Source organism: Rhinatrema bivittatum, chromosome 7 (assembly GCF_901001135.1).
Source record: "Rhinatrema bivittatum chromosome 7, aRhiBiv1.1, whole genome shotgun sequence".
In the NCBI taxonomy this organism is placed as follows: Eukaryota; Metazoa; Chordata; class Amphibia; order Gymnophiona; family Rhinatrematidae; genus Rhinatrema; species Rhinatrema bivittatum.
In genome coordinates this window covers 209,525,327-209,537,906 of record NC_042621.1, presented here as the reverse complement: position 1 = coordinate 209,537,906, position 12,580 = coordinate 209,525,327, and the positions used below count along the sequence as shown (strand labels likewise).

The 12,580-nt window shown below is 46.2% G+C and overlaps 1 protein-coding gene across 1 annotated transcript in view; it reads right to left on the bottom strand.

The window, feature by feature from the left end:
• Nucleotides 1–12,580, bottom strand: part of PCDH15 (protocadherin related 15) — a 2,056,285-nt gene that overhangs the window by 1,037,340 nt on the left and 1,006,365 nt on the right. Inside the window, exon 14 of the mRNA XM_029609778.1 lies at nt 5,757–5,906. Coding sequence (XP_029465638.1) covers nt 5,757–5,906 — 150 coding nt within the window. The remainder of the gene's footprint in view (nt 1–5,756; nt 5,907–12,580) is intronic.

The following is a 12,580-nucleotide window of genomic DNA, read 5'->3' as shown; positions in this document are numbered from 1 at the left end:
CCCGTTGGACCCAACCGGAACTTTTGGCCAGCTTAGGGGGGTCAGGAGGCCCCCCAAGCTGGCCAAAAGTTCCGGTTGGGTCCAGCGGGGGTCCGGGAGCGGAGGCGCGGAGGAGCACGTGACGTCGGCGTCACGTCGGAGTGACGCGGACGTCACGTGCTCCTCTGCACCTCCGCTCCCGGACCCCCATTGGACCCAACCAGAACTTTTGGCCAGCTTGGGGGGGTCAGGAGGCCCCCCCAAGCTGGCCAAAAGTTCCGGTTTGGTCCAATGGGGGTCCCGGAGCGACCTCCTGCCACATGACCTACCTGACACGTGGTAGGAGTACAAGATGGCGCCGGTGACCATGTGACAGGGGCTGTCCAATGGCACGGCAGCCCCTGTGACACAGGCTATCGGCGCCATGAGGAAATCGCAGACGAGTGCAGGGATGGCTTCCTAACTCCCCGCTGGACCACCAGGGAGTTTTGGTAAGTCTTGGGGGGGGGGGATTAAGGAGGGTGAGGGGTTTAAATTTTTATTTATGGAACCGGTGAACGTATGGACAGACCCTCAACTTATGGAATTCTCCATATGTCCATATTGAACAAAATCGACCCTCAACTTCAACTTATCAACTTATCAACGAAAACTTTTTGTCTGCACATCCCTAAAAACCACAGTGTCTGCTATGCCTGAGAAAGTTCTCCAGAAAAAAGAGAAAAAGTCTGAGGAATCTAAAAGTAGCATCGGGCCTAGCCCATCAAAAGATGGCCCCAGTACATCCGGGTCCTCCTCTAGTATACACTGACTTACTGAACTTGTTTTTCCTTCCCAGGTCTCTACCACAAGTGCCTGGGAGCCTTCCCTATTCAAATCCAGAGATGCTTATACCTCTATAGTACCAGGTGACATTCAGCTGCAGGAGAGTCCTGTGTCCCTTCTGGATGTGGACTCTGTCAGGAAGCATAAGTATTTATTAGGGAAATTGAAGCCTCAGGGTCTCCACTACACAATCTCCATCAGAATGCAAGATGTGTTCAACTGTGAGGGTCTCCTAGATATGGGTTCTGAGGTCACCCTGATCATGCAGAGCTTGTTTGACAAGCTCTCTGCTTCCTTAGAATGTAGGTCCACTTCAAGAGTAGTCCCATGTGAAGTGGACCTAGAGGCCTATGGAGGGATGCTTGTAGAGGTCAGATGTAAGGCATGGTTCACCCTTCAGATAGGAAAAATGAAAGTGAAGCACCCAGTTCTGATCACCAAGACCCCTGGTGAGGAATTCCTAATCAGGAACGAACTCCTCATGAGACTGCTTCCCATTCTTAAGTATGCAAATGAGGTAATGTGGACTCAATGGGGGAAGGAGGTCCATAGTTTCTGCTCCATAGTACAGAAAGAGACTACTCTCAGAATACATTTCCAGAGATCAGCATATCCCTCCCTACTAGTACTTCAATAGAGACGGACTGAAGATGGGGGAGATAACAACAAACTCATCCTCTTGAAAAAGGGAATGGACTGAATGGAGATTTGCCTCAACCAAAACCCACCTTCAATGGATAGTTAAGCAGATTCAGGAGCTCAGGAGGTAAGTCCACCTCTAACCAAAAACATACACCTGGTACACCCCAGGAAGCTGACTGACATACACCAGAGTGGAGATGCCTTTTCAGTGTATGTCCAGCTAGCAGACACACAAAACATGCAGGCACCCCTGATGCTCAGTAGTGAGGATTCCTTTCTGAGTGAGTCTCTCTTCCGCAAGGTGAAAGGTAAGATAGAACCGGATGCAGTAAAACACAGTTATGCTTTGGTAGAGATAGCCGGACATGAAACTAAATTGCAAGTGGGAGCATGTAACTTAGAGCTGAAGTTAGGTAGTAAAACCTTCAAACACAATTTCTCCATAATTAGTGGTTTAGATTAACCAATGTATTTGGGCTCAAACTGTCTCAGACTGGGAGCCTATGTTGGCCTAGTGAATAATGATGTCTGGAGCAGACTAGAAGGTGATCCAGTTAGCAGAACTGACATTCACAAATCATTCAGGTCTGGCCAGGCAGTCCCACAGGTATATGAAGTGGCAAGCATTGAGAAAGCCCGTATCCCAAGCAGTGTACAAAATTATCCCGACAAAATCAGAATAGACCAACGTCAAGAAATGTTAGACAAGTTGGCTTTTTTCTCACCGAACACCAGATTTTTAGATTCTGGGTTGTCTATGAGAGCCAAAATTTGTGTGGAGGTCTTGGATGTAGTACTGTATCTGTTAGTGACAAATACCAGCCCAAGTCGAATAGCACTGAGAGATGAAGAACCCCAAGATTCCCTAATCAGTAAATCCTTCGCTGATTTAGAGCTAAACCTGCTGGTCATAGGTATATTAACTGGGAACACCAAGGTATATCCTGGAGAAGCTCCCCCAAGTGGTGTAAAATGCTGCCTAATGGCCTTATCAACGTATAGTTTATTTGGCCATATGATGATCGAGCTTTTAAGGTTCAACTGGAAAACAACTGTCTCCTACTGTCAAGGGAGCTTGATGGAAGTGAGCCAGGAGCAATCCAGGCTGAAGGAGTCTAAACAGTTAGCTCAGTTCAGACTTGCTCCATCTCAGAGGAGATAGAAGAACAAGTAGAGATAGCTCTGATTGAATCCTTCCCCAGGTTCGAGGAAACAGTAAGCAATCAGCTCAGGGAAGTATATGCTTGCAAGAGCCCAGCAGAGAGAGATCAGTTAAAATAACTGTTATATAAATATAAAGATATCTTTGCCATTGATGCCTATGACTGCGGCCTGACTGACTTACATGTTATTCAAGTGCCGACAGAGCCAAAAAGCAAGCCAGTTTTCATATGCCAGTACAAAATACCACTAGCTTCCTATGAGTCAGTACAAGAAATCTTAAACACCTTAGAAGAATGAGGAATTATCAGACAGAGTAACAGTACTTTTAACCGTCCCATATGGCCCATCTTGAAAAAGAATAGCACATGGAGACTGGCTACAGATGGTAGGAAACTGAACAAAATGTTGCCCCTGTCCAGGTGGCCCTTGGCCCACCTGGATCTGATTTTAACTAGAGATGTGCAGTCGTTTATCACGAATTAGGCAATTACAACGAAATTGCCTAATTCGTAGTGGTTCGGGGGCCCCGAAACCCAAAAAGGATTTTCCCCGAACTTCGGGGAAATTTCTTTTTTCGGGTTTGCATGGGGAGAGGGGCACTTTTTAATTAAAAACCACCCCAAACATTTAGATTAACTATAATACAACCCCCCCCCCTCCCATCCCGATCCCTCCCCAAGACTTACGAACATCCCTGGTGGTCCAGCGGGGTCCAGGGTGCCATTTGTTCCTCCGTGCCCATGTGCGCCATTGCCAGTCTTGCTCAAAATGGTGCCGAATAGCCTCTGAACTACTATGTCACAGGGGCTACCGGCGCCATTGGTCAACCCCTGTCACATGGTAGGAGAACCGACCAATGGCGCCGAAAGCCCCTGTGACATAGTATGGGCAAATACCCTCCAACTTAATATCATAGCAATATTATGTTGGAGGTCCCGAAAGGTGTAAAAAGTAAAAGAAAAAAAAATTTAAATTGGGCCGGCGGCTGTCGGGCCGAAAAACGAACGCTCAATTTTGCCGGCGTCCGGTTTCTGAGCCCGTGGCTGTCAGCGGCCTTGAGAACCGATGCCGGCAAAATTGAGCGTCGCCTATCAAACCCGCTGACAGCCGCCGCTCCGGATCAAAAGGAGGCACTAGAGACGCGCTAGTGTCCCTGCACCTCCTTTTGCACGTTTCTACCGCACCACCTAATTTACATACTGAATCGCGCACACCGGCGAGTGGCCGGTGCACGCACCAGGAAAGCGGGCGTTCGTCTGTTCTCCCGCGTTTTTACTGAATCGGCCCGTAAGTGAGGTAAGAGAAAGAGCAATATCTATTGTCGAACCTAAATTATGGAACTCGCTCCCGGCTGAATTAAGATTGCAAAAATAATTCTTAATATTTTTAAAAAATCTGAAAACCTGGCTTTTTAAACAGGCATATGAGAGTAACAATTTAAATAAGGTACTAACCTAAGCGCTGTCCGATTAGGAACTATGCTGGGGCTGGAAATTATGACCAACCGAGTTGTGACTTTTAATTTCTTATTTTATTTAGAATTGTCCAATTGTTATTTTTAATAATGATTTAATTTTCTTTCATTTTTTTTTAACTTTTTAATGTATTTAACAATTTTAATGTAGTTATATTTTATTGAATCTTATTTGTTTATCACTATTATATTTACTTTGTAAACCATTATAATTGTCTACAGAATGACGGTATATATATATTATAAAAAAATAAGTAAACAAATAAAATAATATGGGCCGGATTTTCAAAGGGTTAGATGCGTAACCGGTCTTACACTTGACAGGCCTATTTTCAAAAGCCCCGGCGATGCGCATAAAGCCCGGGACGCATGTAAGTCCCAGGGTTTTACTAAAGGGGCGATCTGGAGGTGGGGCATGGGCGGGGAATGGGCGGGGTCAGAGGCTCCAGGCTTAGTGGCTATTTGCTGCTGTGCTGTGGATCGCACGCCGGCAGTCAGCCAGTGTGTAAAACTTACTTCAGCCCCAGGGCTGAAGTAAGTTTTCAAACAAAAGTGAAAAAAAGATAAAGGAAGCGGGGAAAGGGCAGGGGAGGTAGGGGAAGGGAAGGAAAGGTGGGGTGGGGGGGGGGTAGGAAACTTCCCTACGAGGCCGCTCCGATTTCAGAACGACCTGGTAGGGAACGGGGGAAGGCAGCGTGGCTCGGCATGCACAAAGTGAACAATTGTGCACCCCCTTGCGCGCGAAGACCCCCCGATTTTATAACATGTGCACATGTTATAAAATCAGGCAAACATGTGTGCGCACTGGGTAGCAGTCGCACATGTACGCTCGCGTGCAGGTTTTAAAATCTACCCCTAAATGTCTATGATACTCCTCCTAGAATGCTTCTTTTCTATGAACATCTATCCACATTTGATAATGCATACAGGTTAATTATTTTACCTACATGATAGGAAACTAAATCATATTTCACTAATGGATAAATTTTAAATCCCCCCATGTGCAAAAAATGGGGGTTATGAGCGTGGCTGGGCCTTGAGCACTCTACGCACATGGCCCAGCCATGCACATAACCCCCGTTACATGCTGACATTTCGGGCCCAGATAAAGGGGCAGTCTAGGTGGCGGGGAGGGGCGGGCCTGGAGGCGGCCAGTACAGGGAAGGGCATCCTGTTGCGCGCAAGTTGCTACTGCTCCGTTGGTGCAGTAAGCATCAAAACAAAAAAATAGAAAGGTAAGAGAAAGGGTTTAGGGGTGGGAAGGAGAGTAAAAGGGGAAGGGAGATTAGGGTAGGGAGTAGGGAAGTTCCCTTCCAGTCCACTCCTTAATTGCAACAGACTGAGAGGGAAATGGGGCAGACCTCGATGCATCTCCGTGTGGAAATTGCAATTATCTACTGCCCCTTGCGCTCACCACTCACACATGCACACACAGATTACAAAATCTGCAGTACATTAGAGCGTGCCACTCATATTTTATAACACTCGTGCAGCCACGCATGCGTGTTATAAAATATGCGTGTCTATGTGTGCGCGCCAGGTCCTGTGCGCACATGGTTTTTATCACAATTTGTGTCTGTGGGAAACAAAGTTAATTGGGCCTCAAAGTTTTGAAAAATATACAATTATTAACATAACTAAAATCAGATAAAGGTACATAGAAACAAGTTACCCGAAGAATGCTTTCTCCAGCTTTCATGTCTGTGTAAACTTTAACGCTGTAAGATATATTCAAGAAAGTTGGGGAATTATCATTAGCATCAATCACCAGAACATTGACTGTGACTGGGGCACTCTCCTGGATACCATCAGAAGCGATCATCTAAATATAAAAGAGAAAGAGAAACACTTTACTGGGAGAGTCAGATGACATACGCTACAGAAAGAAAGCAACATTTAAGTGTAATTCATATTTCATTTGTCTCTCATTTTGCTATTCTAAATATAAAAGTAATCATACTTTCGACTACAGTTTATTAGACTTGTCATAGAGAAGGTAATTTTATGAGAGAGAAGGGCTAAGGTCTGCATGATACACTAAGTGGTAGATTTTCAAAGGGTTACGCGCTTAACTTATGCGCATAACACCGAAAACCTGCCCCTGCACGTGCCGAGCCTATTTTGCATAGGCTCGGTGGCACACGCAAGCCCTGGGACGCATGTATGTCCCGGGGCTTTGAAAAAGAGGCGGGAAGGGGGCAGAGTTGTGGCATGGCGCTGATCCGGGGGCAGTTCGAGGGCGGGACCGAGGCCTCCGGCACAGCGGCTGTGCCAGAGGTTGGCGCACCGGCAGTCAGCCGGCATGCACAAGATACGCCTTACAGAGGCAGGCGTAAAAAGTTAAACAAGGTAGGGGGGGATTTAGGTAGGGCTGGGGGTTGGGTTAGATAGGGAAGGGAGGGGAAGGTGGGGGGAACGGAAGAAAAGTTCCTCTGAGGCCGCTCCAATTTTGGAGCAGGCTCGGAGGGAACGGGGAAAGTCATCGGGCCTCCCCTAGGGCTCGGCGCACGCTAGGTGCACAAGTGTGCACCCCCCTTGCATGCGCCGACCCCGGATTTTATAACATGCGCGCAGCAGTGCACGCATGTTATAAAAATGGCACTGATGGCCTTTGCCCTTACCATGTGACAGGGTATCCGTGCCATTGGCCGGCCCCTGTCACATGGTAGGAGCACTGGATGGCCTTATAAATCTGCTACATATTTTGAAGGGTTTAATACACTTGTGGATAAAGGTGAACCAATAGATGTTGTGTATTTCGATTTTCAGAAAACATTTGACGAAGTCTCTCATGAAAGGCTTCTAAGAAAACTAAAAAGTCATGGGATAGTAGGCGAAGTCCTTTTGTGAATTGCTAACTGGTTAAAAGACAGGAAATAGAGAGTAGGATTTATTGGTTTACCATTTTCTCAGTGAAAAAGGGTACACAGTGAAGAGCCTCAGGGATCTATACAGGATTTGATGAGAGAGGTAACAGTAGTGGAGCCACTTGGCAACAGTGATCATAACATGATCAAATTTAAACTAATAAATAGGAAGGGGGACAATAAATAAATCTACAACTCTAACATTAAACTTTCAAAAGGGAAACGTTTATAAAATGAGGAAAATAGAAAAAAACTGAAAGGTGCAGATGCAAAGGTTAAAAGTGTTCAACAGGAGGGGGAAAGATGGCCGGAGGGGGCAAGATGGCCATCTGGTAGGACAAGGAAGTGATAAGCTCTCATTGTCCTTTTCCTAAAACATCTATAACTTAACTAAGAATGCCTCACACTAAGCGGAAGGGTTGCGTTAGGGGTGCCTGTCAGGTGTACCCGATACTGAGCCTTTGCAGCAGCGAATTGATGGCTCCTTCTCTGACAAAACACCCCAAACGCCGGAGAGACTAGTCGCTGAGGGGACTGCTGTGGAGGGAACGCAGTCCCCTCTGACCCTGGAAGTGACTCTGAGCCCCGGTGAGTCAATTAAGATGGCACACCCCGCACAGCCAGCGGCGTCCCTGAGAACAATGGAGACCAAAAGTCAACATCATCAGGCTCAAGGAGAGTTGGTCAGGCTGGAGACCAAGAGCGAGGAGGAGGAGGGAGGAATCCCGTGGCAAGGAGATCACTGGTCTATTCGGAGCCCTGACTCCCATGGAGAGGAGAGCCAGGGGAGACTGAGGAGATGACAACGTTGGGAAAAAATTGCCAGGAGCCCTTGGGGATGTGAGAGGAGGGCAGTCAGACCCTGGCTCTGTGAGTATTTTTCTTGGTCAACCTGAACAAATTTCCTTAGGTACTCTGTGGTGTGCCTTGAAGGCAATTGAAGCTACTTTAAAAACCTTTACTGCGACTACATTGGAAGCAAAAAATCAGACTATGATAAATAATTCATCAATTATGACTTTTAATTCTAAGATTGAAAATCATGGGCAAAGGCTTACTCAAATGGAAATTGTTCAAAAGAATATCATTAAGTCTGAAATGATAATGGAGAAGAAAATAGAGAAAATGGAAAACACATTGAGGATACTTAATATATACCCACAGCAATGGATGGCTAGCGCCATCTTGTGCTCCTACCATGTGACGGGGCAGACCAATGGCACCGGTAGCCCCTGTGACATAGTAAGGGCAAAGGCTATCAGCGCCATTTTGAATACCAGCAGCCGATGGCCTGATTGCAGGAGATCGCTCCAGGACCCTCGCTGGACCACCAGGGACTTTTGGCAAGTCTTGGGGGGGAGGGGTTTCAGGAGGGTAGGGGGTTGTAGTTAAGTAAATTTAAATGGTTCGGATGGGGGTTGTTTTGGGAAACAAATACATTTGTAACTAATGAATGGATCGGGGCCCCCGAGAACAGATGCAATGGATTTGGGTCCCCACGAATACGAATACCGAATGGGATGAATCTGTCCCTGCTGCACATCCCTAGCTGTGGGTATATTTAGTGTAATCTATGAGATGTTAAATATCGTCTGAATAAGATCTTGTATCCATTTTCTAAAATTGTTGATGCAATGCTATCAGATGATTTAAAAAATAATTTTTGCTGGGTCACAAACTGGCCAGGGCTTTCTTTACTGCAGAGAGGAGCTTTTCTTGCAATGTCTTGTAGCCAAGTTGCCAGATAAAGTTAATATCAGGCCAAGGTATTCATAGTCTAGGGGTGGCCTCTACTTGGTTATTTAGATAAAATTTGAAATTTGAGTTGGAAATATTTTTTGACTCAGTTCCACTTGGGAGGGGTGATCCAAGGATATGTTATTGATAGAAAATGAAGAAATGTCTTTTTAAACTTTAGGTGCAGCATTTCTATATCCAGAGAATGTGTATTTCTATATTTCGAAGCCCAGCACTGGAGTAGTGGTGGAATCTGGGAAGAGGTAGAGAAAAGGGGAGGTCAAGGAGAGAGAGAAAGAGTGCCGACTGCTCTTAAACCATGTCAGTTTGAGGGGTATGGGTGTTATCCCATCTTCCTCCCACCTGTCTGGCTACCTTACCCTTTGCTCCTTGAACAGGGATCAGTGGGGGGGGGGGGGGCTTAAGCATTTTTCACCCAGGATGCCATTTGCCCTAGAGCTTGCCCTGTGTTCACTGTGTTTTTATCGGTGATGGAGTGCTAATTTCAGTTTTTGCACAGGACACTGGTTAGCCTACAGCAGATCCTGTCTCCAGGTCATTGAGACCTTCCTGGTTCTTCAGCCTGAACTCCCACCAGTTCACCCAGATGTCTCACCCAATCAGTACAACACAATAAACACATTTACTATCACTTATGCCAGATAAATAGCAGGTGTAAAAGTATGTAAGTTGGCAAATGTACACAAGTAAGTGTTTTTTTAAAATAGCAACTTATGCGCACAAGGGCTGGCCCTCATCCCAGAAATCCTCTAGACCGGCCCTTTTTTTACATGGGTATATATGCATGCAAAAGAGAAAATGTATGCATCATAGTGGATAATACTTTAAAATCGTCAGCTCAGTGTGCTGCAGCAGTCAAAAAAGCAAATAGAATGTTAGGAATTATTAGGAAGGGAATGGTTAATAGAACCGAAAATGTCATAATGCCTCTATATCGCTCCATGGTGAGACCACACCTTGAATACTGTGTACAATTCTGGTCCCCGCATCTCAAAAAAGATATAGTTGCGATGGAGAAGGTACAGAGAAGGGCAACCAAAATGATAAATGGGATGGAACAGCTTCCCTATGAGGAAAGGCTGAAGAGGTTAGGGCTGTTCAGCTTGGAAAAGAGACGGCTGAGGGGGGATATGATAGAGGTCTTTAAGATCATGAGAGGTCTTGAACGAGTAGATGTGACTCGGTTATTTTCACTTTCGAATAATAGAAGGACTAGGGGGCATTCCATGAAGTTAGCAAATAGCACATTTAAGACTAATTGGAGAAAATTCTTTTTCACTCAACGCACAATAAAGCTCTGGAATTTGTTGCCAGAGGATGTGGTTAGTGCAGTTAGTGTAGCTGGGTTCAAAAAAGGTTTGGATAAGTTCTTGGAGGAGAAGTCCATTAATGGCTATTAATCAATTTTACTTAGGGAATGGCCACTGCTATTAATTGCATCAGTAGCATGGGATCTTCTTAGTGTTTGGGTAATTGCCAGGTTCTTGTGGCCTGGTTTTGGCCTCTGTTGGAAACAGGATGCTGGGCTTGATGGACCCTTGGTCTGACCCAGCATGGCAATTTCTTATGTTCTTATGTTCTTATGATACTGCCTTAGCCCAAGCAGAATGAGCCCTAAACTGACTAGGCAACAGATTTTCAATGGCCACATATGCGGCCGTGATTACTTCCCTAATCCGTCAAGCTATTGTAGCATGCGAAGCCTCTCACCCTGTTTACTTCCACCATGAAGGACCATAGGCAATCCATCTTCTGGAAAGGTTTAGATACCTCCAGATTCCTCATAACATGTGTCTTGACATTAAATGGACATAACAGCTGATATTTCTCTGCATACCTTTCCATATCCAGAGACGGCAAGAAAATGGACTGATTCAAGTGAAACCACTTTAGGCAAGAAAGAAGAAACAATATGCAGTTTTATTGCCTCTGGAGTCACTCGAAAGAATGGCTCCTAGCAAGACAAAGCCTGCAGCTTAGAAATTCAACACATAGAACATATCACCACTAGAAACACCATTTTCAAGGTCAGTTACCACAAGGAAAGACTACGCAGCAGTCAAAATGTAGGGCCCACTAAGAAATTCAACACCAGATTTAGACTCCACAAAGGAACCGGTAACCACAAGGGAGGATGAAGATGTTTAACTCCTCTCAAGAAATGGACAACATTCACCTGACCCCTGAAACAGGCAAGAGCTGCTATCTGTACCTTCAAGGAATTAAGGGCCATTTTGAATACTGGCAACCGATGGCCGAAGTGCAGGATGTCGCTTCTGGACCCCCGCTGGACTTTTGGCAAGTCTTGTGGGGGTCAGGAGGGTCCCTCAAGACTTGCCAAACGTCCCTGGTGGTCCAGCGGGGGTCTGGGAGTGATCTCCTGCACTCGGGCTGTCGGCTGCCAGTAATCACAATGGCACCAATATCCTTTGCCCTTACTATGTCACAGGGGCTACCAGTGCCATTGGTCAGCCCCTGTCACATGGTAGGAGCACAAGATGGCGCCAATGGCCATGTGACAGGGACTGACCAATGGCACTGGTAGCCCCTGTGACATAGTAGGTGAAAGGCTATTGGTGTCATTTTGAAACCGGCAGCCAAGGGTGTGAGTGCAGGGGATGGCTCCCCCCCCCCTGCTGGACCACCAGTGAGTTTTGGTAAGTCTTGGGGGGGTCAGGAGGGTGGGGGGTTGTAGTTAATTTAATTTTAGCGGGAAAACGAATAGGAATTGACTTATAGAATGCATCGGGGGGCCCCCTTGCTGAAGGCAACATATCTGCCCCCCGATGAATACGAATCCCGAATGTAACGTATGGTGTCCCTCTGCACATCCCTTCCACTTACTGGCCAGGTTCTCCAACTCACGCCCAAACAAGAGCGAGCCTTTAAAAGGTAATGCCGTAAGATTAGTTTTGGAGGTTGCATCTGCCAACCAGTTTCTAAGCCATAAATGATGTCTGGCCCTTATTACTGAAGCTACTCCTCTGGCTGAGGTGCAGACTAAATTGCAGACCGCATCTGATAAAAAGGCAGTGGGGGGCTCCATAACTGCCCTGGAATTCACCCGAGTCATCAGCCTCCTGAGAGAGAAGCAAATAAGAGTGAGACACCAAGGAACAACAGGAAACCGTCTGCAATGTCATTGCCACTGCTTCAAATACTTGCTTAAGAATGGCCGTAAACATCCTATCATGCACATCCTTCAAGGCCACTCCTCCCTCCAAGGGGATAGTCATCCATTTAGTGACGGCACAGACAAGCGCATCTACTTTTGGAAAACACAGACACTCTCTCACTACTGGATCCAGGGGGTACAGGCCTTCCAAGGTACAACCCCCTTTAACATTTTCCTCTTTGGCATCCCACTCAAGATTAATCAATTTTTGAATGGCCTCCATAGCAGGGAAAAAACAAGAGGCTTTTCGCAAAGCAACCAAAATGGGATTTTTTTTTTCTTTGGCTCAGACATGGAATCTGCCCCAGGGACTCCCAGCATTTTCAATATCTGGGAAATCAGGGTTGGCAGTTCATCTCTATGAAAGAATCACAACATAGTCCATATCAGTTCCAATCCTGGAGGGATTTCCCCATCCTCCATGGAGTCAGGATCTGCTTCATCATCAGTGTCCTCCAGATTCCTGTCAGAAACACCTGCATCTCAAGGTGTACTTTGGTGCTTAAACATAGTAGGAGAAGAGGGAGGGGCCAATGCCTGAGGATCTGACCTGACAAGATTGGACAAGACTGAGGACTGTGCCTGAAGAAAGGCTTGCAATCTTTGAAAAAAGTTTTCTACCCAAGAAAAGGCAGAAGGATCCATGCCAAAACCATGAGGCATTTGTGTGGTGCCTACTGAGCTTCCATCCCCTGC